Source organism: Podarcis pityusensis, assembly GCF_964106645.2.
Source record: "Podarcis pityusensis genome assembly, chromosome: 1".
Classification (NCBI taxonomy): domain Eukaryota; kingdom Metazoa; phylum Chordata; class Lepidosauria; order Squamata; family Lacertidae; genus Podarcis; species Podarcis pityusensis.
In genome coordinates, this window is record NC_138028.1 from 84,354,378 (window position 1) to 84,380,633 (window position 26,256).

The 26,256-nt window shown below is 44.9% G+C and overlaps 3 protein-coding genes across 4 annotated transcripts in view; 2 read left to right on the top strand and 1 right to left on the bottom strand.

Moving 5' to 3' along the window:
* Positions 1 to 385: 385 nt before the first annotated feature.
* LOC308462924 (MLX-interacting protein-like) lies at positions 386 to 15,499 on the top strand. Its single transcript, XM_080980948.1, has 17 exons — positions 386 to 1,405; positions 5,405 to 5,511; positions 5,939 to 6,021; positions 6,113 to 6,202; positions 6,816 to 6,857; positions 7,032 to 7,185; positions 7,423 to 7,515; positions 8,716 to 8,753; positions 8,997 to 9,441; positions 11,135 to 11,178; positions 11,331 to 11,430; positions 11,589 to 11,665; positions 11,805 to 11,921; positions 12,080 to 12,207; positions 12,315 to 12,438; positions 12,597 to 12,726; positions 13,245 to 15,499. The coding sequence occupies exons 1-17, from the start codon at positions 1,035 to 1,037 to the stop codon at positions 13,364 to 13,366; spliced, it is 2,265 nt and encodes a 754-aa protein (XP_080837074.1). The 5' UTR covers positions 386 to 1,034; the 3' UTR covers positions 13,367 to 15,499.
* Positions 15,500 to 15,884: 385 nt separating this feature from the next.
* Positions 15,885 to 21,347, bottom strand: POLD4 (DNA polymerase delta 4, accessory subunit). Of its 2 annotated transcripts, none has more exons than XM_080981064.1 (5): positions 21,218 to 21,347; positions 19,962 to 20,111; positions 17,764 to 17,862; positions 17,353 to 17,464; positions 15,885 to 16,312 (listed from the first exon to the last, which is right to left on the bottom strand). In XM_080981064.1, exons 2-5 carry the CDS (start codon positions 20,056 to 20,058, stop codon positions 16,288 to 16,290), a joined length of 333 nt encoding a protein of 110 aa, XP_080837190.1. In that variant the 5' UTR covers positions 20,059 to 20,111; positions 21,218 to 21,347; the 3' UTR covers positions 15,885 to 16,287. The 2 variants fall into 2 exon arrangements, with proteins under 2 accessions (XP_080837190.1, XP_080837189.1); XM_080981063.1 differs by lacking the exon at positions 21,218 to 21,347 and adding an exon at positions 20,860 to 20,971.
* A 126-nt stretch (positions 21,348 to 21,473) lies between these two features.
* Positions 21,474 to 26,256, top strand: part of LOC308462928 (glycine N-acyltransferase-like protein 3) — a 28,345-nt gene continuing 23,562 nt past the window's right edge. The window contains exon 1 of the mRNA XM_080980961.1: positions 21,474 to 21,607. The gene's annotated coding sequence lies outside the window, so the exon portion shown is untranslated. The remainder of the gene's footprint in view (positions 21,608 to 26,256) is intronic.

The following is a 26,256-nucleotide window of genomic DNA, read 5'->3' on the forward strand; positions in this document are numbered from 1 at the left end:
CAGCGAGAATTGGCGAGCCTGGTTTCATTACACGTAAGCATCAGAACCTCTAGCGGAGGGTGGGGAGAAACTACAGTTACCAGCACCCCTTTCGGTCCGCTTCCTGCTTGCGCCATGGCGTCGTTGCGTAATTTTACGTCGCCGCCATCTCATGCCTGCTAAAAAGAACAGAGCTAGGAACTTAATAGAGTAGCTTGTCTCATTGTCAGATATGGGGAAGCTGGGTGTATATATTTTTTTGTCTCCAGCTGAAAGCGAGAGCTGCCCTTGGTAATTGACGGTGAGACTCAAGATTTCAGCGTAGTTATTTACTGAGAAGCAGAACCAGAAAGTATTCAGAGAGACAGCAGCTGATGCTTTAATTCAGGCCTTACTTCGCGTGGAAATGAGTGCCCTGCCACTGCTAGTACAGTCCAATATTACAGAGGAGCATGGCTTTCAGCAGCCTTGCAATGTAGAGTCACTGAATGAAGGGTGGAAGCAGGGCTGAGGCTGCCTTAAATTTCCAGGCCAAAGTCCACCAGATAAAACATGTCTCGGGTTTCAGGATCAGTGGCATGTTAATTGGATTGTGCCCCTATCAGCTGCACTCCAGAAAAGTTGCGCACAGAAGCCCTGCGTTTACTGACTTGTAGGCAGAAGAGCTGCACTGTTAAATGTTAAAGCAAGTCTAAAATACCGGAAGTAGATCCCTGTATGTCACTCTAACCAGTGAAGTCTATGCTAGCTAGCGAGTAACTCTCGTTCTCGCCGCTAGGTGGATGTTGAAACAAAACTACCGCAACCATCATGCCCTGCGGCCACGGCAAGGGGGCGGGGACTAGAGCACATGCGCAGAACTCTCTTTCCTTGTTGCTATGGGAGCCTACGGCAGGGCAGCTGCTGGGAAGAGGTAGAGTCCGCGTTCTCTTTTGTTCCTCCACTGCGACGGCGGCATTTTGGCACCTGTCGCGACTCTTTCCCGGCTGGGGTTTGCACCGGCGGCGACCCCTCGTTGCCATGGCGGCGGCGGCGGCGCCGCTCGCGTGCTAAAGATGCCCCGGGAGACGGCGAGGGAGGCAGCGAGGCCTCCGCCTGGGAGGATGTCGCGTCCGCAGATCATCCACAGCGGCCACTTCATGGTGTCGGAGCCCCACGCCGACCCGGACCCCGAGGCGGCTCTGAGCCAGCCAGGCCAAGGCGCCCCGCCGAGCGCGGCGGAGCGAGCGAGAAGGGCCGGCTCCGCGCCGAAGACCGCGGCCGGGAAGGCAGGTGACGGGGCCCAGCTGGCCACCGCCGCTTACGACTTCGACACGGTGGACGAGGCCGCGTGCCTGTGCTACCGCTACGGGCCTCGAAGCAGCGGAGCCCTCAGCATCGACCCTTCGCTCACGAAGCTCTTCGAGTGCATGACGCTCGCCTACAGGTATGGGCGGGGCGGGCAGGGCAGCCAACGGGGCACAGCGGGCCGTGCGTCTCTGGGGGGAAATGTGGAGAGACACAGTAAGGAGGGATAGAGAAGGGCCCGCTTGGTGGCTTCCTTTCTTGCCTCCGGCCCTTGCCTCTCGGGATGCATTCAGGGAACCAGACTATGCCTTGGGATTACAGAGTGCCTGCTGTGGGAACTGCAGCACGACCAATTCGCCTGCCATTCATACGCAAGATATACTACTATGCATGCAGATAAACGAGACTCATAAGAGAATCCAACTGCAGGTAACTTGGCATCTTTAAGTAAAAGCCTCGGATTCCTTGTAACTACAGACATCAAGGGCATTTTCACCCAAGAAGGCATTTCAAAGGCGCAGCTTGCCTTTGTCGTGTCTGCCATGCCAAGTTAAAATCTAAATGAGTGTATAAATCTAGATTTGTAGCTGCCAGTTAAGAAGTGCTCCCCTGCAACCTTTCCTTCCACTTTAAGAACTTTCACTTATGGTAGGGAGGTTCTCAGGCATCACGTGTGAGAACAGAGTAGTCAAGGAATGAAACTGACATTTTAGAGTCAGAAACGCATACATCTGTTGAAACCAACAAATCTGGTTTTGTAGTTTAAAAAAAAAAGCAGGGGGCCTAGATATGACATAGAGTTGTGCCTGGTTCTCCAGTATTCTAATACCACTTGCTTTCTGGCGCAGTATTATTTATTTATTTATTTATTTACTCACTCTGGTTGCAGTTCTACACACAAGGGATTAGAATCAATGAATAAGTCTCATTGAACTCAGTAGGAGTTACTTCTGAGAAAAAGTGCAGAGGATTGCACTGCTACTTATTTTACTGTATTTGCAAGGTGCCCAGTAGCGTCTCTAGTGGCATATGGGAATATGTTCATATAAGCACAGCATAGAGGAGCGGAATTGATACTAACTTTAGTCTTCCCAGAAAATCATGTCAGAAAAGCACATCTTGCTGCTTAGACAGTGCTATTGACCCATACATATTACTTTGGTTTTTATCTACCCCATTTTCAGTGTATCTCATACCCCAGTTGACTTGTTCATTCAGCAGTTAAGTCCTTTAATCTTTAATCAGCTCTCAGGTCAGACTCCTTTAATGTGTGGAAAGGAGAGAAAGTCTTAAATAATAGAAATTCTATTTGACAGAGTGTAGTGGATGAGTATTAAAGTGAGAAATGGACCATGACCCAAGTTGTCCCTGCCAGATGCTAGAGACATAATATCAAAAAGCTGTCTGGGTTATGTGGGATTAAATATCATAAAGTATATCCACTGTGGTAAAGGTCTGTTTTGTCCCCTTTCTGATAGTAGTGTTGCTAAAGCATAAAAACTTGGCAAATTATATAAACAGGAAGTTTTCACAGGACATGTATTTCTTCCTGTGCTCCCCTTAGCTTCCTAATAGAATTTTAATGTGAACTCTTGTGCAGAATTTTAATGATTTATGTTAAGGAACTAATTGGCTTGTTTTGCACAGTCTAGTTTTAATTATTGTTACCTGTGCTGTACTACGTTGAAAATTAATACATGCCCTGAATTTTTTTAATTGGTTGCCCCCCCCCCCCCCAACATTTCTGTGAAGTAGGAAAGAAACTTGAGCAATGAAACAGGCTGCTTAGGGAGATAATGAAATTTGCTTCGTTGGAAACTTTCAAAGAAAGGCTGGGTGGGCAACTCTCTGGAATGTTTTACATTACTGTGCTTCAGGGCATAACTTGGACTAGATTAGGGATCAAAAACTTGCAGTCTGCTCGCTGCATATGGCACCCAGAACACTTGATTGCTGGCTGTGTGCCTCTTAAAAGTTTAGAAATTCTAGTGTTTCTTTTTTAAAGTAACATTTGACATGATTGCATAGACCATTTTGGACATGTGATGGTAAAACAACAACTCTCTTTTCTGGTTCTTGGTGCCAAACAGCCTATCCTGCACTGGTCTTGACCTTTGGGATTTCTCCTAGTTCTAAAAATAATTAAAATAAAAAGTACCACACTGTTTTAACCAGTATCCCTTTCCCAGGAATGTCTGGCCTTGATGTTAGCATATAGAGTTTTGAATTAAATAGCTGTAGTCCTTTCATATAAAAGTTGTATTCTTACCAGAGTTGCACATTCAGCAGTATGTTGCAGACTAGCTTCCCAACCAATATATTTGCTGCAAAATTACGGCTTCTGCCATTGAGATCATCTCCTTGTAAATATATATCTATGAAGCAGCTTTAAATCAAGAAAAAAAGTGTTCCAGCATTTTCAGCAACCTAGTAAACTGGAATAGATCCGCAGAACTGGGTTTTTTGGGTCTGTTCTTTGACTTCCAGCATTATGACATTTCAGACGTTGACTCCTTTAGGTATTTTCTAGTTAATCTCCCACAACATTATGAGATGTCATCTTGGACTAAGCAAAAGGACAAAGGTAGTATGAGGAGTTTGAATGCCTGAAGAAATCCCCGCAACAGAGTCCTTTTTGATATTAACTTTGTCAAAAGCTCAGTTTACCATATACCTGAGCCCACTGGTTTCAGCTGGCAGTGCAAGCCTCTGCCCCCAGCCAGTGAAATAGACATTACATTTTGCTCAGTAGTAACAGAGAATCATATATTGAATCTTTTTCACAGCTATGCATTAGAACTGTGACTGATCTATCTGCCTGGGATTATTCATTCAGGTGCAATTTTGAATAAGAAGCTGTTGTGGCAGAATAGCAAAGGGGCATGGGTTCTGAACAGTATCTTGTTTGTTCTTTTACACAACTGTTCAGTGAAACAGCTGCCATGTTTGAAATGTAATGGGGCAGAGTCCAATAGGGTGGCCTGAGAATGTGGTCCAATACGCTTAGTGTGAGGATTTTCATGTGGGATGTTTGTGCACCTTCAAGTGAACTTCTGAAGGGCAGAATATGAGTGTGTGTTGCTACTGATTAAACAGGGTGCGTGGGTGGAATGCAAGCTGCCAGTGTCTGCCTGTATTCCTAAGGAGATGCTGGCTCATTATAATTTCTTCTCCTTCGTAAGAACATACAGATGAGGCACAGTTTTACTTTAGCAGTGGAAGAAATAAACCACTGAATTAACCTTCCAAGATGTTTTTAATCATTTGGATTACTCAAGTCAATACTATATTTCTCTGTTGTAGAGATACACTCACTAACAAATTGGTTATTAATAGCAAAACACAAATCATTTAACTGGATGTGTTTTAAATTATGCTGCATTTCTTCAGAATAATTGAATTACCACAGGTTCTGTCCAGGAAATAGTTGTCCAGCACTCACTGACTCTTCGTAGATGGGGTTGTGCAACAATAATGAATGGGGAAGACCCCTTATAGTAAGGCTGGGAGTGGGGGTTATTTCCAGATCTGCCACCTAAAGCCAGGGCTATTTTTTCTTCTGTCATAATTGCCACATGGAATTCCACCCCAAGGCTGGTATCTATAGCGTACTTTTTAAAAGCAAGATTTTGTCCTTTGTTGAGGAGCTTCATCAGAAAAACAGGAAGGCAGTATACATAGAGAGCCATGTAGTTCTGTGGGCAGAGCTTCTGTAATCAACACAGCTTCTTATCACCTCTATAATTATGTTCTACACTTATCAGCATATGCTACTTCTAACCTGTTCATTTTTCTCCTTCTCCCACAGTTTGCTCTAAAAAGTTGAGGAGGAATCAACATCCAGTGAGAGGTTTAGAATAAAGCAGGCATATTGGGTCAGTCTGTGCAAAAGGTGAACATTTGTAGACATCTGAGTAGTTTACAGTTTATAGTTTTGAGTGCAGAATTTAGTTTTATTGGCACAGATTAGTAATAAACTGTGGCTATAGAATAGTCAAGCTTATTAAAGAGATTTTCCTGTTCAGTGTGTTTTGAGCTGCCTTCCTCTTCTTTGGGTGTTGCCTGGCCCTGTTTCCCCTTGAAAGCCAGATATACTTGGTATTACAAGAGGTGGTTTTTTTGGCTTTCTCATTTGTAGTGAGAAACTTGTCTCTCCCAAATGGAAAACCTTCAAAGGGCTGAAACTGCTACAGCGTGACAAGATTCGACTCAATAATGCCATCTGGAGGGCCTGGTATCTGCAGTGTAAGTAGCCTGGAAGAAGGTATTTAAAACACAACAACAACAACAACAACAACAACAACAACAACAACCCAACCATATAAAAGGTGATCCAATATGGGCAGATTAGGTGGGAACTACCAAATTCTGTGTATAAATTCACAAAAAATTGGTTCTTCCTCCATCCCTATATGTGTTTTCCATGACTTCCTCAACCAAGGAGACTGTTTCACACAGAATTATGTATTGCAAGTTTGCAAAGCTTTATGCTAGCAAAAGTCACATATTAATTGCTTATGGATTTAAAGCTCTTCAGCTCTACTGCCTTATTTAGTGGATGCTGAAATGGGAGCGACTGCCAGCCAGCCAGCAAGTATTTTCTCTGTTTGGTCCTGCTTGAAGCTGTACTGCAGATTACAGCCCCTTTACTGCTATTTCATTCTGGATGCAGATGTGGAGAAGCGGCAGAACCCAGTGTGCAGTTTTGTGACCCCACTAGAGTGCAGTGATGTAGATGTGCACCGCAAACCTGAGGTGAGCAAAGGCCTTTCTTACTTAAGAACGTACAAAGAAGACAGATTACACATTTCTGTAAGTGACCCCTGGCTGCACCTTTATTTGGCAGGCTGTCATCATGGAAGGAAAGTACTGGAAACGCCAAATTGGGGTTGTCATCAGGGAATATCACAAATGGAGGTTGTTTTCCTATACCCAGGTAAGGATCTTCTCCAGCAAGATGTGTTGTACTTCATATTGCTCCCCTTCACCCCTAGATGACATGTTCCACCCAAGCTCATACAGTCCTTTTTAGTGTCAACCAAGGAAATCAGGTAGCCAATCCAGAAGCACCTTGGTACTCCATTGTAAGAAGGTGGATTTTTTAGATGCTTCTTGCCAGGCTATCATAGACTGGATCTGGTGGTTATAAGGTGATCTGGTACTAGACGGGCGAGGCTATGTTTCTATCTTACTCTGATGGGTGCCTTGGCCTATAGACTTATTTCCGCAGCTGCCAAAGGCTCTCATTCTCTTGTCCTCTCTCTCACTTCCACAAAGACACACACTGGTCACCCAGCTATCCCTGTGTGATTATTGTGGTCTGCGATGGCTTTCTGAGGCCTCAGGTGTTCATTGTTGTTGTAGCAGTAGTAGTAGTAGTAGTAGTAATAATAGTACATTATACCTAGCCCTTCCTCCCAAATGTGTCCAGGGCAGCAATGAGCCAGATAGGATTTTATTTAGCCACCTATGGTTTTTCTCTAGCTAAGTATTGTAATTGTAGTACTTTCAGTGGCCTAATCCTAAACATTCTGTGCATTTTGTTATAGGCTTCAAAGAAGATGGATAAACCCGTCTATGGTTCAGCTCAGGTGCTATTTTAATGCCTTGTTCCTATACTGCACCCTCCAGATTCCCCTTTCCCCATGGCAGAGGGTGGAATTAAAAAAGCTTGGGGGTTGTCCGCAGCCATTCAGTATTACAGCCCCTCATTTGAGTTTGCCTAAAGTTAGAGTTCACAGCTCTTTCTCTCCCATTCTGGACAGGCAGTAGCTGATGATGTTCCAAGGGCAGAGCTGAAAACGGATGGAACAGATGCATGCCCCATGGACCTCGACCCCTTGCATGACCTGGATGCACTTCTGGACACCTTCATTTCTAGCCGCAACCCTTATGGTGGCCCCAACCTCCGTGGCCTTGGTGAGAGGCCTTGCTTTGTGCTCATTCCATCTATCTCTGGATCTGTCCCTTTCCACCAAGAAACCCTTTAAGTTTTCTCCACTGTCCCCAGAGGCTGGTACAGATGCCTCTAAAGGGTGGAGAGACCTTTTGAAGTATCTCCATGTGAGAGCCAGTCCCTTGCTTGTGAACCAGAGAACAATTGCTATGGAACAAAGTAGCAAGCAAGTGATATTATTTCTCATTTTGTGTCTTCAGCTCACCAGGGAAATGCAGATATGATCCAGCCCACCCTGACCCAACTGCACCCCATCTTTGGGGAGGAGTTTATGGATTTGGACCCCATTCAAGGTAACAACAGAGGTTTATATGGCTGTACTTAGTGGTAAGGTGGCGCATCTCAAAGCTGAAAGACATCCTCTGAAGCACTTTGTATGGCTTCTTAAGACCACTTCAGACTGTGTTTAAATTATGTATCCATACTGTACACACTTAAAAGAATTCCATTTGTTTATAAATGCTACTGAGTACATGCTGCTAGGATCTCCTGATCAGCTGCAATTCCCTGCAGTGCTTATCTGTAAAAGAGCCCTTGGATTCCTCAGAATTGCAGCTTGCATATTTACTAAACTCACTGTTAGGGAGAAAACTGAAAAGTGTGTCATTAAAGCCCAAAAATCAAATAGAAACATGTATTATTATTATTTTAAGCCCACAAGTTAATCACCAGTTTTGAAAGATTAACTTGTGACCTCAAGAGTAAATAACATCTGAGTCTGGGTCACCAAAGTGGGCTGAAAGCTGTCACTGGTGAGAGGAGACTATTTCCAAACTGACATTGATGAAATTCTAGTTCACCCAAGGCCAGAGCAGAATGCTGCTGAGCAAACATGATACGTCCTGGTAAGACTAGACATTATTTAAATTAGTCAGCATGCACGTAAAAATCCTCTTTTGGGCGTCCAGTGCTCTAATAGAAGACTCATTCTCTATATAATCACATGCATACTGTGCTTTATATATTGTTTGTCCCCTATCCCATTTTCTGAATCAGCCAGGACAAATTCTTCAGAGCCACTGTTTATCCCCTTTTCACAGGAAGAATAAAGTAGGCAAATTAATCTTGTATGAATTCTTAATTTGAAAAATCTTAAACTTACGAGTTGGTCATCTCAAAATTTCTACTTGCAAGTATAGCATCTACATATTGAGCCTATTTCAGTCTCATTCCTGCCACTCCGACACATAACTCTGAAATCAGCAGTCCCCACCTGCAGATTGCTCCTGTTCTTGACTTGAGTTTCTCTACCAGTTGACATATCCTGGATTTTAGGTCTCATCTTTCTTTGAAACCACCAGTTGATGTCTTCTTGTATGGTGGATGTGAATGAATGAATGTTTATTATTACGACCAAACAGCCAGCATACTACCTGTATGGTGAAATCCTGATGATTCCTTGCCTAGTTGATTCAGACACACCAGCCAGTTATCTTCTACCAGTTGCTCTTTATCTCCTCCCTGCCTTTTAAATCTTTGCTTTCTTTTCACAGAATTCATCACTTCCTGTCGTTCTCAGCCCATGAACCAGGTAAGGAGAATAAATTTATCTGATAGCTTACAAACTCCTTGGGCTTCTGCAGCCCCTGATGCTTATTGCAGATACTGGTCTGTGCTTGATTTTGATTTTGGAAAGGCAATAGCCTTTTCTCAGCATTGCAAAAAAAATTGAGCAGTGGGAGTTCTCCCACTTGTATGATTTTCAGTGCAGCCATCTCCAGCCTGGACTCAGGAGTTGTGTTTGATTTGCACTCTCTTCTCCCCCCTCTCTTAGGCTCCTGCAGTAACAGATACTAGTGCTTTGAACCAGTGCAACCCAGATACACCTCTCATTGCCCCTGGGACCAAGGATCTCCCACCGCCCGGAGACTCTCTCAACCCCATTCCCATCTCACTGGATGTGGAGCCGCCTGTACCTTTGAATGGACAGCAGACCTTCCTGCCATTCTTCCCCACCTCCCCACGGAGGATCAGCCCGCCGCCTGTCTCTCCCATCTTGCGCATGCAGCCTCAAACCACTTTGGTCTTCTCTGTCATCACGCACACAGGATCAGAAACAAATTCTCCGTCTGTATTTCGGGACACTTTTGCTGTGCCAGTCTCTGCTCCTCCACCCAAGGATGGGAAATGCAGACACCTGCAACGGATTGCTCCAGCACCCTCCTCTAGCCAGCAGCCAACCCTTCCCGGTGCTCCGCTCCCCTGCCTGCTTGCAACTGGTATGTCCCTGCAAGGACAGGCTCTCTGCAGGGGAAATTGAGGCATTGCTGACCTAGACTACAATGCTTCTCTAGATCCATTTGGAGTTTTAAGTCATACTGCAGAATTCTCCTTTCTTTTTGGTGGTTGTTTTCTGAAGCAAATCTCACCAGGATCAACTTTTGGAATCCCTAATTTAAACAACTGCATGCATTATTAGTGTTTATTTTGATATAATTATCTGAAGCTGGAGTTTAGTTTCATACTTGGGAATCACTGGAAGCAAAAGCATTTTTCTGTACTGGTAAAATAAAATATGTGGTCCAGGGAGATAGGTTTTTGTGTTACTGCAGAATTTTAAAATTATATACAATGGTACCTCGATTTTCGAATGTAATCCGTTCCAGAAGACCGTTCGAATTCTGAAACATTCAAAAACCGAAAACTCAGTATGGAACTGAGTATGGAAAACTCAATACGGAAGCTGCGTGGCATGTTCGACTTCCGAGGCGTGTTTGAAAACCGAAGCATTTATTTTCGGGTTTCCAGCGTTCAAAAACTAAAATGTTTGTCAACGGAGAAGTTCAAAAACCAAGGTACCACTGTATCTGACTTGAGCTGATAGGCATTATGTAACAGTGCCTGCATCTCCTTCAGCGGATTTAGGGTTTAGCCTTGCATAAATTGTGTGTCAAAACTATGTACTGACTAGTCTGTAGAACAGCAAAATGGTTCAGTTAGTCCACAGGTATTGGAGACGGATTTAAGGTGGCATTCTTACTTGCAACTATACATATGTGTAAAGATGTCTGGGAGCTGCTGTTTGGAAAGGGAAAGAAAAAGTCCTCTACGCCCAGATTCCTGCTTTGATCCCCTTCTTGCTTCTCTGGAGTGTAGTTAAGCTTTTTGTTTTGATGCGGCCAGCAGTTTGAACCAGGTAAATCAAGCAAAACTACAAATGTTAACATTCGTCCAAATGCTTCATAGTTAAACAGAAAACCTTCAGCTCATTAGTAGAAGTGAAATGACAGCTCATTAATATAACTTTGCATATTTACTAGCTTTTTAAAATTATATTTTAATTTTTCTTAGATCTACAAGTGAGCACAGATTTTCTTGACCCATTTCAGAACAAGGCTCTTGTGCCTTGTAGCTTTTTTGAACGGGGAAAGTTGTCAAGAGCTGTAGAGTCTTCTAATGTGCAAGCATTATGAAGAGAGAATCTGTAACTATGAAACTTTCCTCTCTACCCCATTTAAAACTCACACATAAAGGTCCAGAAGTCCTATCCTCTGTGTCTGATGGCAAAGTGGGTACCAAACAGTTGATGTCAGATTGGCTGGTACACGCAGGAATTTTGAGAGATGCTAATGGTTATGGGGAAACCAGGCCTAGGTATGTTTTGGAAGGGATCCCTGAGGCAAGGATGCTCATTGGCCTCTCTGTTGGGTAGGGTGCCATGCATTTAAGTAGAGATCATTGGCCCGAATTGTATTTTCAGTTGTGGTGGGTGGGATTTCATAAAGCAGCAGGCTCCTTTTCATTAAATAAATTCTGCCACATTCAAAAACTTGGTCTAGCGGTGAGCAGCTAAACTGAAGCTGTGTAGTTACAGGGAGTGAGTGATGCTGCTTTAGCCAGCCAAGTTTTGTACATGCATTGAGGGTTAATACATAGAGGCTGGGAAAATAAGAACATCTCTTTCATCTCTAGGTCCTGCCCCACTGCCCCTCACTCCAGTCATGAACTCTGTGCAGGTAAGGATGCTCTTCTCTGCCACCTTCCGTCTGCGAGGCCTCCGATCTGTGTTCTGCTTTTTGCCTCCTTGGAGTTGACAGGCGGCGTATTTTTCTATCTTTCTGTTTGGCTGCTCTCTCTTTCTCTCAACCCTGCTTTTCCTCTCCCACAGGTGTGTGGCGTCCCAAAGCCCCCTGCGAATATGCTGAACTCATTCTCGGCAACGGTGAAGTCTCCTCCACTTGCCTCTGCTGCTGCTTCCCCTGACACTGGTAAGTTGGCTCAGGAGGGTGCAAAGTCACTCGGCCTCTCTTCTTAGCAATATCTCATCTGCTTTCACTGGATTGGTCTATATGCCGTGCCAAAGTAGAAATTGAATACACACCTTAAGAGGAACTCACCTACCCCAGTATTTTTGGGATTATTTCAGGTGCCAAAACCAAGGAGAGAGCTGAGGACAACACTCTCTGCAAACCCCAGGAAGTGGACAAATGCTGTACTGCCAAGGTAATAAGAATACCCACACCACTGTACCCCATCTTGTTGGCTTGAGCGTTGTGGGAGAAGACATCTTTTCTCAAAGACGATAGCCAAAGGGGTAGTCGCCTGGCAGTGTCTCAAATCATGGCTTGATTGGCTCTTGCAGGGAAGTCGCAGATCAACACTTACCTCGGCTGACTATGCCCGCCGTAGGGTCATCAGCTCCGGCTTCAACACTCTTGCCACTCTGGTGTTGACAGGACCTGATCAAAGCAGCACTAAGGTACGCATCCCCCACCGTACCAGAGGGTGGAAGGGCACATACTCTCTGCTGTTTGTCCAGTCCTCCCAATTTGCTTTGTGAATCTGCCGGAGCCATTCTTGTGGTCTTTGCCTTCCCAATACATTTTACGCCTTTACTCCACCCCCTCACCTCCCCAGTTCAGCAAAGCGATGCTCCTGCAGAAAAGTGCGGCACATGTGGAAAGACTGCAGCAAGAGCGCCGACAAGCTCAGGAGACAGTTGAAAGACTACGTGGCGAAATCAAAGAGCTGAGCACTGCCATTGAGTGAGTTGCGGGGCTGGCTTAAGGGGTTTTCATTGGATCAGGGATACAAGTTAAAAGGTGAGAGGGGAACTCCTGTCAACAAGTTGTGGCTTTTCTCTTCCCTGCAGTGACTTTCAGCGCCAGCTTCCACCTACGGGAGCTCCTGTGCTGCCACCACAGTCGGATCAGGCGTCTCAACTCTATGAAGAGTATGTGCGCAAGCGCACCCTGCAAGACTGGCGCTTCTGGCTTGTATCCACCAGCGAGCATGTGGGATGGGGTGGGACAGGTTAGGGTGCAAGAAAGAAAGAAAGGGGAGGTATTTGGCATGACATCAGCGGCCTGCTGGGTGCTTAAGGGGAGCAGGGAGACTTGGCTGCATAGGCTCCTTAACCTCTTCCAACCTGCAGTTCAGCATGGTGATTAAGCCACTCTTTGAGAGCTACACCAGGACAGTAAGCACAGGCAACGTCAAGGAATTCTGCGACTCAGTGTTGAGCTGGTTGGAGCAGCACTGCACCCTGCCCATCTTGCGCCCTGGTATGGATCAACAGGGAAATCTAGAAATGTCTTTCCCTTCACTGACCCATCTCTCCCCCCCCCCATGGCTTTCAATGATCCTTGCCTACCTTCTGCTCTGAAATCTAGCACGTGTTTGTGTATCATTCACCCATCCTACTCCTGCTTGAAGTACTCTTACGTTCACACATAACTAAGAGAGTGGTGCAGAACCATGGCTTACCAATTATACTCCACATTCCCAATTCCCTTTTCATGCCTTGCTAAGTTACTAGACACAATTGCCCATCACTATGATCCTTTCCTTGCCCTGAAGCAAGATTATTGGGCACTGCCTTAAAGCAAGGCCCAGATGTGACCTTAGGAGTTACCTGGCTTTGTGGTGTTTAGGAAAAAAATCTAGCTGGAGATGCCAGCTGTTCTCACAAGTCTTCTATTCCTGATACTTCCAGAAGACTTGAAAGGATTCTCTTTCTAGGAATTAGGAAAAAGTGTCTGCATTGAGTTCATTGTTACTGTTTTGGTTTTTTGTCCCACAGCTATCTCTGGCTCCCTCCTGCAGCTAAGCAAGATCACATCCATACTGACTCGTCCAACCCAGTTGCGTGAACAAGCCCTGCAAGCAGTAGCTGGCCCTCCACACTGCAAGAGCAACAGCTAGGATGAAGACCAGGTCCAGTGCTATATGGACATCCTCACACACTACCAGGAAAGCCAGCAGCAGGGACCTCTATCTCAGGAATTCATTTGCCATGCAACAAAGAAGCTTATGTTAGACAGTATTGGGGTTTAGATTGCCAGAGCAGAGAATCTCCGAGTATTCATTTTGGTGCTGGACACCTCTTAATACTCTCTCTCTTTTTGCAGAACTTCAGGTAGTAGAGTGGGGGATGTGGGGGATAAGGCAAGACACAGAGCCAGAATGCAGATTTAATTGCCAGATGTAGGATGCCAGCCATGGCTTTAGCCTCTTTCAGAACTGGGGTGAAAGATTAGCCGCATAAGAATTAGTGTGGCCTCCATTTCCTGTGTTTTCCCACCAGAGGGCAGTGAAAGTGATTCTTGCAGGCCTTCTCAATACATAGAGAGATACTTCCTCTGTATGATTCATGGCTTTGTTCCTCACTAAATTTGAGTGTTTGTGGCTAAGTGTTGTCGCCCCCCTCCCCCATATGCAGTATATGTTGATGGCAGATTTTACCTATGCAACCATACCCATGAACCCTTTCAGGGGTGTAGAGGATCAATTTCTCCCATCTTTCATTTTAGCTCAGAGACCTTTTGTAGGACTATGTATTTTCTGTAGATCTGCTGGATTTTTACAGGGGGTGGAATCTGACTTCAGCTCAGTATTTGATGGTACAATCCTCAGAGCAAAGAGTATCATCACACCTTCAGTCTACAGCATAGCCTATGCCTGCCATTCTCCATCCCCTATGCTCATGTTTCTTTCCTCAAGTTACATATTAGCTTGGCGTGGAATCTGGAGTTTATTTATGCATAACACATCCTGTACTATGTTTGCCAAACTTTGTTCTAGGCTCCCAGCTAATGTACAACAACTCTTGACATCTGACCACAAGGAGGTTGTGTGATGGGGAAGACACCACCTAACCACTGATAGGCAACTTGTTCTGTCTCCACTACTGTAACTGTATGATTGCATAACCTCCTGCAAATGGCAATACCTCATTCCAAACTCCCAAGTTAGTCATAAAGCTGATGCCTACAGGAACAGGAGCCTAGCTGACTAAACTAGGGAAAAGGCTTTTTTACCCTTTCCAGAGTTTTGAGTAATATCTGAAGTAGCTCTGGACATTTTGGCACCTGATAACAGACAATCCAAAAGTCACACCTCTATCCCCCCACCCCACCTTCCCCCAGTTAACAGGTACAACCATTGAAACTAGCAGGAACTGTGGCGGGTCATAGATCCTTTTCATTCCTGATGGGTAAGCTCTATAGCTTTATCTTTCATTACCAGATGAAAGCCTTTGATGATTGGAAATTGCTCTAGCTGCTTGCATACAAGATATTCTAATACTTATGTGTCCAGAAATACACGAGAGAAAGAGTTGGAAGGGACCACGAGGATCATCTAGTCCAACCCCTTGAATGCAGGAATCTTTCACCCAACGTGGGGCTCGTTGTTGAGATCTGGCCTAGGTGCGCGTGGTTTTCTTTTCTTTTTACTGATTTATTATTTCTTCATTCTGCTACAGGCCCAAAACTTTCAGCAACAAAACCAAAAAAGCTATTCAATTATCCTATAGGAATATAGTAATAGTATGGCAGTTTTCCATCAGCCACTTTAACCAAGGAATGGGCAACTGATTGATTCCCATGGGAGACTCACCTCAATATACAAAATCTACTTCAAGCCCAGGTGTGCTTTCAGTCTGTGGGATGTTAATGTCCCCTTTCTGTACCTCTTTTACTCATGGATGATGGTGGTGCTTTTTAAGAGTCTGCATTAGCTGAAGGTAACCACTCTGCATTTATGTGAAGTTAATGCACAATACAGCTGACCCTTTCACTGTTCAGCATGGGAGGTTTACTGCAGAAAAGACTTCTAGTGCTTGCTCACCTAGATGTAATTACTGATAGCACTTTACTTCCTCCAGTTCTGTAGGATTTCTTCAGTTAACGTGTATTAAAAAAAGAATGAGAGCACACATGAAAAATATTCAGTGGACCATTTGAGATTTCTTGTGTTTCTATATCATTTTGTAATTTTAGCACTATTTCTGTATGTTCCACATATGTCACTAAAATACATTTGAGTAATCTTTAAGCGTTGTTTTCCTTTTTCACAATTCAGAAACTCCACTCTTTTCATACATGTAAGCAGCTGCCAGCCTTTGGCCAAACTGCAAAAGCACCTGCTGGGCTTTGCAGTTCCATCTTTCAAAAGCATTCCACAACCAACTTCTGCCCAGCCATCCCCACTGCTCAGCTGCTAAGACCTAGGAATAGCCAAACAGCACTTCAGTTGTGGGGGAGGGCACACTATGCAGTTGTTCATAGTGCTACTCAGCTGGGCAGTAGGCAGGGAGGTATGCAATAGATCTCTCTGTGTGGTGATGGGGTTGAAGAGTCTGTACATCTTCCTTGAGCAGGGTGGAGAGAATAATGTGTCACAAACTATTCAGATGTGGCCCCATTGACACATGTAGCTGTTAGATGTGCAAGTGTTTTATTTCTCAGTCAATTAACTTGAAAGCCAATTCAACAAACCAAGCAAGTTTGCAAAGAGCACACAACAGTAAAATAAACAGGATACAGTGCCATACTAAGCTTGGCTTCCAAGAACTAGTCACCTAGTTTTTGGGATTCTTTTCCCCAGCACAGCGTATTGATCCAAATCAATCCTCACCTTCATTTGACCTCAGCCATCTAAGTACTCCCTAAGAAGCTTTGATTAGGGCCAGAGCCCATAAGTGGAGACCAGCTGGTAGACCTTGGCATCTTTTTAGGGTTCTTACGTCCAAACACAGAATCTCCATGATAGGAATGAAGGAGTTATCCAATAATGTCAAAACTCAGGGACTTCTCAGGCTGAGATACCATCACATTTTCCTCTCAGAGGCAATATCCATGCCACAGGCTGCAAGGGAAGCATATGGAACATGGTTACTGCCTGAAAGAATCCTGACTTGGCATCTTACATGCCTCCTCCACCTACTGTGCCAAACAGCAGGCATGGGCAGCACAACAGCAGCATTGGTGCATGTTTTACAGTCAGTATAAGCAAATGATCTGTGGGGAGGCCGCAGCTGTCAGCTTTCAATTCTAGGAAGTCATTGGCCAGAGAGAAGGTGGCGAGTGGGAAAAGGAATACATAGGAAGGAAGTGGCGGAAAGGATAAGTGGGAATACCTGCTACTGAATGTGTCCACATTTCTTACATGTAAGCCTTTTTAACCCTTTAAAATTTTCATTGCCCCCTTAAAGTTGCGCCCTGAGCTGCTTTCAGAGACTCTAGTGAGCATAAGAATGATGGACCAAAGTCATGTCTGGATGTGAGACAAGGAAGCCCCATGTAAGCTACTCGGTGCTTACTAAAGCAAGTAAACTGTAAATACATACTAAGGCTTCAGTGCTTCAAATGGAGTCGTAGTAAATGCTGTGGGTTGGAAGTACAGCAAAGGTGAAGCAAAAATCTCATTCTTCGGCAAGGTTCTCACACAACATGCAAGCTGACTGCCAAATGTCAACTTCGTAAGCGCCTCTGCTTCATGACAATCTTGGCCACTAGGACTTCCTACCATGAAATGGCCAGGACAGTCTACCAAACACCCTGGCGGAAGCTGCAAATAAAGGAGAACTGCTTGTTCTTGGCTACTTATCCCTTTCTAATCCCTGATAGGTGAGTTATGGATTTTACTTGACCTTTGCTGAGCTCATACTTCCATTTGCCCAGTTCATTTTGTGTATTACCTCTTGTGATACAGTTACTCCTCATTCATACATTTGTGAATAAAAGATGCCCAGAGCTTAGCCAAATTATCATGTGATCTGCTTAGCACTGCCATGGCCTTGCACCACCAAGCCCAACCTCAATAGTCTTCCAGATAGATCTCCTTATCCTAGAATAGATGCTTCCATCCAGTGCCTGAGAAGGACAGAGCAGCTTTCCTATACTAACCTGTATGTAACGAGAGGGTCCTTGTTGTGCTTCTCTAGCAATTCCCGCACCATAGCAGGGGGGTTGAGACCCAGTAACTCTGCCCTCTCCCAGCGCTGCAAACGGGTGATTCCTGTCAGGGGAAAAAAGGTCTCTCAAAGTGGCCTCTTCAACACCAGCGATCTTCAACCACCTTCCTTGCAAGTCTACTGCCGCTAGATGAACTTGAGAATTAACTAGGAGACCCCTTTTCCTGGTATGCTGCCACTAATTATAATGTAACACTTTAACAGAGCATAGGGAGACTGGTCCCTGCCCCATGGAGGTATATCTAAAATTGTGCATGGAGGGAGGCAGGGAAAACCTATGATTTCATTGTAGTGATGTGTACTTTGGCTCAGTTGTAGTAGCAGCATGATTGGAAGTTCTTACCTGTACAGGGGCCGTACTGCCAGCTGAGGTCAAATTGCTTTAGTGTCTCCAGCTGGTCTGGATGTGCAGCATCTTGGACTGCCTGGACTGTCACTGCGTCTGATCAGAGAGAAATGGATGATTATCACTGCATTATGGAGAGCCCTTGTATGAAATGAGTGTGCAGGAAAGGGTTAACATAATTCTTTAGCCAACACCATTACATTAGTTATCTCTGGCTTGCTCTACAACCCGTATAACTTTGCCTGTGTTTTTTTGGCATCTCTTCACCCGCACTTCGATCTCATGTAAATATGAACACACACAACATGTGCTGACTGAAGGAAACAACACTAACATAATTAATCCATTGCTCATTGAGAATGCTCCTCTTCTGTAGAGGGTTCCCCACCTTCTGGGAGTACCGGTATATGTTTCATATCATTTTAAGGTAAAGGTAAAGGGACCCCTGAACATTAGGTCCAGTCGTGACCGACTCTGGGGTTGCAGCGCTCATCTCGCTTTATTGGCTGAGGGAGCCGGCGTGTGGCCAGCATGACTAAGCCGCTTCTGGTGAACCAGAGCAGCGCACGGAAACGCCGTTTACCTTTCCGCTGGAGCAGTACCTATTTATCTACTTGCAGTTTGACGTGCTTTTGAACTGCTAGGTTGGCAAGAGCAGAGACTGAGCAACGGGAGATCACCCCGTCGCGGGATTCGAACCGCCGAACTTCTGATCGGCAAGTCCAAGGCTCTGTGGTTTAACCCACAGCGCCACTCGCGTGCCTTTTACTTCCTGCTAAATGATTTTTCAAATACTTCACTTTCACAGCAATCCTGTGCAATAATTCATCACCACTGTCCTATAGCAACTTGCTAGCTAAGCAAGTGGCAAGTCTACTACTGATTAACCCTTACTTGCATAACCGTGGTATTGAGTTATGTGCAGATCCAACAAACAACCTAGGAGACGACCAAAGCAAGACCATGCAGGGAAAGAGTTTGCAAGAACTGATGTCTTGCAAATCTCAAGGGCCACTCCAATGGGCATCCATCTACTCCCCACCTAAAGCTGCTGGATTTTCACCCTCCCCCCCCCCCCGTTCAGATTATCTACCTATTGGTAGCAGAGGTATCACCTTGTCGTGGTGAGTGGGCTTGCACATGCCTATGACCCTTGTGAGTGAAGCCGTCGGGAGTCTCGTACTCCCAACAGGGTCACCCAAGGTGGCAAGGTCAAAGGGGAGGAGCTAGACAAAGAATGATCCAAGAAGTCCTCAACAACAGAGCAGGCGGCAGATAACAAGTGGCAAGTTACATCGGCTGTGAAGGCGGATGAAGGCTGCAGCAGATAAGATAGAGCCTTACTGCGAAGACTGTGCTTTGGTCAGCGTGCACTGATCTACACACGTGAAACAAATTCACGCACAAGCATCTTCCAAAAACCCATACCAAACACAAACCCATAAAACTCCCATGGCGATCGGCAAATGGTAACAGTATCTCCAAAAAATTTGACACATCACTTGGGAAGACAGGTGAACTAATGCCGGTGTACTGGAAGAAGCAAAGATCACCAGTGCTGAAGCAATGATTCTTCAGCATCAACTACATTGGACTGGTCATGTGCGGACGCCTGATTATCGTCTTCCAAAGCAACTACTCCATTCCGAACTTAAAATGGAAAGTGTAATGCTGGTGATCAAAAAAAGAGGTTTAAAGACACCCTCAAGGCAATTTTTTAAAAACATAGTATAAAAACTGACAATTGGGAAACACTGGCCTGTGAGTGCTCCAATTGGAGAACAGCCTTTACCAAAGGTGTCATGGACTTTGAAGATGCTTGAATTCAGGATGAAAGGGAGAAACACAGTAAGAGGAAGACACATTTGGCAAACCCTCACCATGATCAACTCCCGCCTAGAAACCTATGTTTCCATTGTGGAAGGATGTGTGGATCCAGAATTGGCCTCACAGTCACTTACGGACTCACTGTTTAGATTGTGTTCATGGAAGACAATCTTACTCGGCTACGCCAAAGAAGAAAAAGGATTTACGGGAGCATGACCAAATCGGTTGCACTGGGCACGGAGACTTGGGGGTGCCACAGGGAACGCTGAAAGTATGATTTAAAATGAAGCAAGAGAGGTGAGGGGCGCTTAATTTTGGTGTTGCACCAGGTGCTGCTGAAATTCACGCATCCCTTCCTAGCTACTCACCATGGAGTGGGCTCTGAGCCTTCTTTGTTTCCTTACTGTCTCTTTTCCTCTTCTTCACCACTTGGAAGGAGTCTGTGATTAGCCGTTTCCTGCCCATGGTTCCATGTGGCAACGCTCACAGAGCATTAACAGGTTGCTCTAAACAAGGAGCTGAGGAGAAGCAGAGACTGTTAGACAAGCTGCTGACTAGGACCTTCAATCTTCAAACCTACTGTCCTAATACCAGCTACCAGTCAAAACGACTTTATTTCTGGGAGAAAAAACCCTGCAAAAAGGTGTTTGGACTCTCCTAGCTGATGGCCTTCTCCCATGTGGAAGTTCTTTGCCTCCAAACACATTAAAGAGCCTAAGTTTATGTAAAGCAGAAGGAAGTATATTCTGTGCATGGTCAGAGATCCTACACTCGTTATAAATGCCTTTGCATTTTCCAGGACTGTGTGTTGACACTGAAAATTCTCAGCCCGACTCCAAGGCAGGGCAAAGTCCTTTCCCTGAGCGGGAGGCTATTCCTCTGTCAAGAAGTGCGACAGAATCCCTTGCGGTCCCCATCCTGGACTCTGCTTCCTCCTGAAGCCATCAAAGCAATGCACGACTCGGCCCTCTCCTCATTCAGACCTCGAGAACAGATTCCCCGGTTCCTGCTCTAACCACTGGGGATCAAAATGATCCCCTCCCTCTCACCCCCCTGAACAGATAGATCCCTCTTGTTCCTTCTATAGCAGCCGCGTTCCAGATTTTGGCCCCTTCCCTTCCAGACGATCCCCCGCGGCCTTTTCGAGTCGCCTCCTCGAGTTCCCTCCCCTAATGCCCAAACGCGGAAGGGCAGAGAGGGTCTCTCTCCTCCTGTCACCCCGGAAAAACGGCTCCGCGAGATCTCTAGAAGCAGCTGCGTCCTTACCAGGAGCTGCGCCGGGGGCTGTCGGTGCTCCCCCACAATGTCTCTTGGGGGCGATGCGAAGACTGCGGGGTGAGAGCTGCTGGCACTAACCGCTCCCGATTCTGGGTCTCCCCGGAGCAGCCGCTTGTTGTTTTTGCACGGATCGACCAATGGCAGCGCTGCTTTCGCTTTGCGTTCAAGGCGGCGACAGCGGAGGAAGCGGGACATGTCCGGGCCAAAACGCCGATCCGGAGACGGACCAAGAAAGGAGCTGGGCGTCCAAACGTGGAAACGCCGCCATAGCAACTTGCCTGCTGCGCTAGCTTAGCCGCTGTTTGGGCAAGGAGTGGGGAACCTGAGCAGAAAATAAATGCTTTACCTGGAGACAGTTTTTCCCAAAATCACCGAACTAGAGAGCAGTTTCCTCTTCTCCAGCGGCGGTGGTCCTCTCCCTCGATCCCTGCTCCTCCGCGATCTCCTTCAGCACCACCTGGTGGGAGAGGCTTGCAGCCGGCAGAAGCTCCCCCTGAAGCAAGCACTCATCTCCCGTTCTATGGAAGCAGACTCGCCTCTCTTTCATTCGGAGAATCGGCCGATTACTCTGGATCATCCGGATCACATCCCACTGGGCCCGCGGCTGCAACCCAAGAAACGATTTTGTGGAGTGAATGAACCATTTAGTATAACATATACATAACACCACCATCCCTTGCTCCCCGAAGCAAAGCACCCCTTAGACACACCAAGCTGGACAAGACACACACAGTGGGTGGGTGTTCAGCTTTGGTTTCTCATTCCTAATCTGCTTTTATCAACAAGAAGACACAACTGAGTAGCTGAAAGCATGGTGGAGCATCAGTAGCTCATATAAGACCATGTTTTTCTTGTCTATCTAGAGCACTGAGCACTCCTATAAGCTCAGGAGCTGTGCCTTCTTGCACCTGTGTTGAAAATAAATCCCTAATTTCAGGCTGTGTAGACACACCAACATTTAAAGCCTATTCACACATACCAAGAATCCTGGGAACTTTAGTTTACCCATTGCAAATTTTGCTCAATATATTGTTGTGCATAGCATATAACTTTTGAGCAGAATAATAAAATACAAAGTTGATTGGAAAACAGAAGAATGCATAGCTTTGCAAGCTGCTGTGCATAAACAACAGTTTAAGTTGCCAAATATGTTTTGCCTGGTTCTTCAACAGTGGCAAATACTGATAAATTAATGTAGAATACACAGTGAACTGGTTCACACATAACTTTAAACCACAGTTATGGTTCCTAAGAGTGGAAGCAGACCTGAGTAACAGCTTTCAGAGATAAGGAAGCTTCTACTGGCTTCTTTCAAAATCAATTGCATTAAGCAAAGGATGAGTTCAGGAGTCATAACTGGGAAGCATTAAACCCCCCCCCACACACACACGTTAGCTGCACCCTATTGAAAGTTTCCTCCATGCTGCTAGGCTTCAAAAAAGTGTCTATTGGTTGCAGTAGAAGGTATGAGGATTTTGCGATCCTGTGCCAGGGTTTGGAATTTGTGTTTCAAACGTGAGTGCGGGTTCTGGGTCAAATTCTGGTTCATTTAAAAATCTTGGACTTAGGGGGACAGCCTGGAGCAGGAGTTCATTTCTACAGATAAATATAGTGACTGTTTCACAGAACAACAATTACAAACAGCATACAGGTATCTTTTATTTTTATGTTTCCTTAAATTATTATTATTATTATTATTATTATTATTATTATTTACTGAATTTCTTAGTCACTTTATCTTACACAGGGCAACCCAAAGCAACTTAAAAATAAAAGAACAAGAGTGAGAACTAGTGCTTTAATGAAAAATTATACTGCATTTTTTTCCATTCTCCATTAATGAAAAAAGAAATTGCATTCAAAAATTGCAAAAAAAAGGAGAAAACATTTAGAGAAATCCTCATGGGTTGGATGCAAAGTTTTTTTCTCCAATTGTTTTTTACATTTAGTTTACTCTCTGTAGACCTTTCCTAATAAATATAAGAATTCTCTCATTATTCCCCTTCTCTGAATGAAAAAGAAACAAACCCATCACTACCCCAATCCTGGAGTTTGCTGTCCCTCTCTTAAACATATTGGTTTTAAAAAATATTTCACATAAGGCACCTTAAGCCATATATCAAGAATGGTCAACCAGCCAAGCAATGGTCTAATGATATAATAGTGAAATATTAGCTTTTCCAATACTTGGGGGGGGGGGGTTGGTTGGTTTGTGTGTTTGTGTTTGTGTTTTGTTTGTTTGTTCTTGCTTTTATTATGTATTTTGTGTTTTTATGTTGTATTTTTATGTTGTGAGATGCCCTGAGATCTATGGAAGAAGGGCGGGGTATACAAATTTAATAAATAATACATAAATAAATACCATTAGGCCAGCGGTGTCCAAAATTTTCAAAGAGGGCCAGATTTGATTAAGTGAGGAGCCATAAGGACCAACCAAAGTTGTTGATGGTGGGGATGCAAGGTGGTAAGACAATTTTGGAATGAGATAAATGAGGAGATTCTCAGGAGCTCTATTTCAAAAAAAGCAGTCATACTTATTGAGTCTATTAACAAACAACATCCCCAAGGACAAAAGGAACATATTTTTGTATATAACTGCAGCCGCAAGAATACTTACGGCAAAATATAGGAAAACAGAAAAAGTACCACAACTGACAGAATGACAAATTAAGATTTGTGAGTTTGCAGAGATGGCAAAAATGACTCAGGGGCTGCTCCAAACAAAAACGTTATACAGAATGGATTGCATAGGGAAATACATGAAGAAATATGGTGTTAAAGAAGAACTTTTAATAATTGTTAAGTGTGTAAGGACAAAAGAAGTAATTATAATTTTACAGTTTTCATGTTATTCTATCTTATTAAAGCACCTGAGGGGGGGAGGAAATCTTATGACGGGAAGAAGAGGGGAGGAGGGGAGGGTTAGAGTGAATTCCGGAAGTAAAATAATATATGGGACAGCAAAGGATATAATAGATTCTTATAGAATAGTAATATATGGTAACCAGAATAGAAATTTAAAAGGGGAAGTAAATGAATTTTTAGTATTTTTATTATTGTAATAGTTATTATTATTTCTTATTGGTAGAAGGCAATGTTAATTTAGGCTTCTTCATTTTGCTGTCTATATAATTTTCTTAAGACAAAAATAAATAAATATGCAAAGGTTTTTTTTTTAGAATTGAAGTTGCTGAGCTTTTTTAAGGGTGGAAGTTGCTGAGCTTTTTTGAGGATTTTACCCCAGGAAATAAACTGCCACGGGGGCCGGATTAAACCGACTGGTGGGCCGGATTAGACCCCAAAGCAGACTTTGGATATGCCTGCATTAGGCCAACCAAAATATCACATTATATTGCGCATGTTTTGATTGCCAATCTTTTTTGGGACCATGGGCATATTTGCAAACCTGATAAAATGTCATTTACAACCGCTCAAATTTGCAATGCAGCTACACACTCACTCTAAACCCTACCCACCCGCAGTCCCACCAGCAATTGCACTTGAAAAAGGCATTTTCCGTTTTTTAAAAAAAATAATACCAGGGGCGCACTTTGCGGAGAGTGCACCAGCAGAAGAGTTAACCTTTCATCTTCCTGCAATTTCCAGGAAGATCATCCCACAACAATTACATTGGAGCCAGTAGCAGTGGCGTAGCGTGGGTTGTCAGCAAGGCAAGTAATTTGCACCCCCTCTGCCCTAGGGTCAGAGAGCTGCGAGTGCGAGCGCGCCCCCCCCAGATGTTGCGGCTGGTGCGGCCGGCCCCCCCTGCACCCCCCACGCTACGCCACTGGCCAGTAGTATGCTTTGTTTCCAAATCTAGTTGTAACAGAAGAGGGGCAATTTTGGAAATTGCATCTGGAGAGGGAAGAGTTAACCCTTTCTTCCTCAGCTATGCCCTCCATCACCTCTTCCCATGCCAGGTCAGCTTAAGCACCTTCTACTACGGAAGGCTTTCTCATCTCTAAAACGGAAGGACTGGTTGTTACTCAGGTCTGCTTCCATCCTTAGGTGAACATTAAATCATAGTTGAGTTTTAACTGTGGTTTAAAGTTACCGGTATGTATGAACCAGCTCACTCTGTACTCTGGATTGACTTATCAAAATTTGGCACCAAGACAGAAGATATATACAGTGGTGCCCCGCAAGACGAATGCCTCGCAAGACGAAAAACTCGCTAGACGAAAGGGTTTCGCATTTTTTGAGCTGCTTCGCAAGACGAATTTCCCTATGGGCTTGCTTCACAAGACAAAAACGTCTTGCAAGTTTGTTTCCTTTTTCTTAAAACCGTTAATACCCAGGGTGCATTGCTTGAAGAGGTGCAGTTGTGACTTGACTTCGAGGAGCAACTCATAGCACGCGGTGTGGTAGCCTTTTTTGAGGTTTTTGAAGACTTTGGTGATTTTTGAAGCTTTTCCAAAACTTCTTTTGCAGCCATTTGGTAAGTTAAACTTTTAAAACTTTTTTTGGGGTTTTTGGATTTTGGGTTGGGGTGTTTGGAATTCAAGGACTTGGTGTTGAGGAGGGGTTTGCAAGAATCTGGAAGCTTGTGTGTGTTTTTTCTGCATTTTTTGATTTTCTGTGACCATTGGGCCACTCTGCTGTTTTTTTAAAAAAAAATTCTGGGTTTGAATTTCTGTGTGGTGGGTGGCTGGGTGCTTTTGAATTTTTTGGATGTGAAGCACTGATTTTTTGGGGGGGGGCGGGTTTGCGAAGGTAGGAGCTGTGCTGCCATGGGACCCAAGAAGACTGCTGCTGGAGAGGCCGGCGAGGGGAAGAAGGCGAAGGTTACGCTGGAAATGAAGAAGGAGATCATCCAGAAGCACGACGGTGAAATGTGTGTGACAGACCTCACCAGGGAGTACGGGAGGAATCCATCGACCATCGGGACCATCCTGAAGATGAGGGAGAAGATCCTTGCGACTGATGCAGCCAAGGGAGTCACCAGGATCGTGAAGAACCGCCCAGCTGTTCTGGAGGAGGTGGAGAAGTTGCTGCTCATCTGGTTAGAAGAGAAGCAGCGTGCAGGGGACACAGTGACTGAGGCCGTCATTTGTGAGAAGGCCAAGGCCTTGCACGCAGACCTCGTCCGGGAACAGCCAGGAACCTCAGGCGAGCCAGAAGTCTTCAAGGCAAGCAGAGGCTGGTTTGACCGGTTCAAGACAAGATCTGGAATCCACAGCGTGGTCAGGCATGGAGAGGCTGCCAGTTCTGATGTTCCTGTGGCTGAAGACTTTGCAGCGGAGTTCCTGGAGGTTGTGACGACGGAGGGCTACGTTCCACAGCAGGTCTCCAAAGAACTGAGGGACATTTGCCAGAAGTGGAAAGATGTGCAGACTTTTGCACAGCGGCACCACCCTGACAAGGACCTGACACGTGACCTTGCGA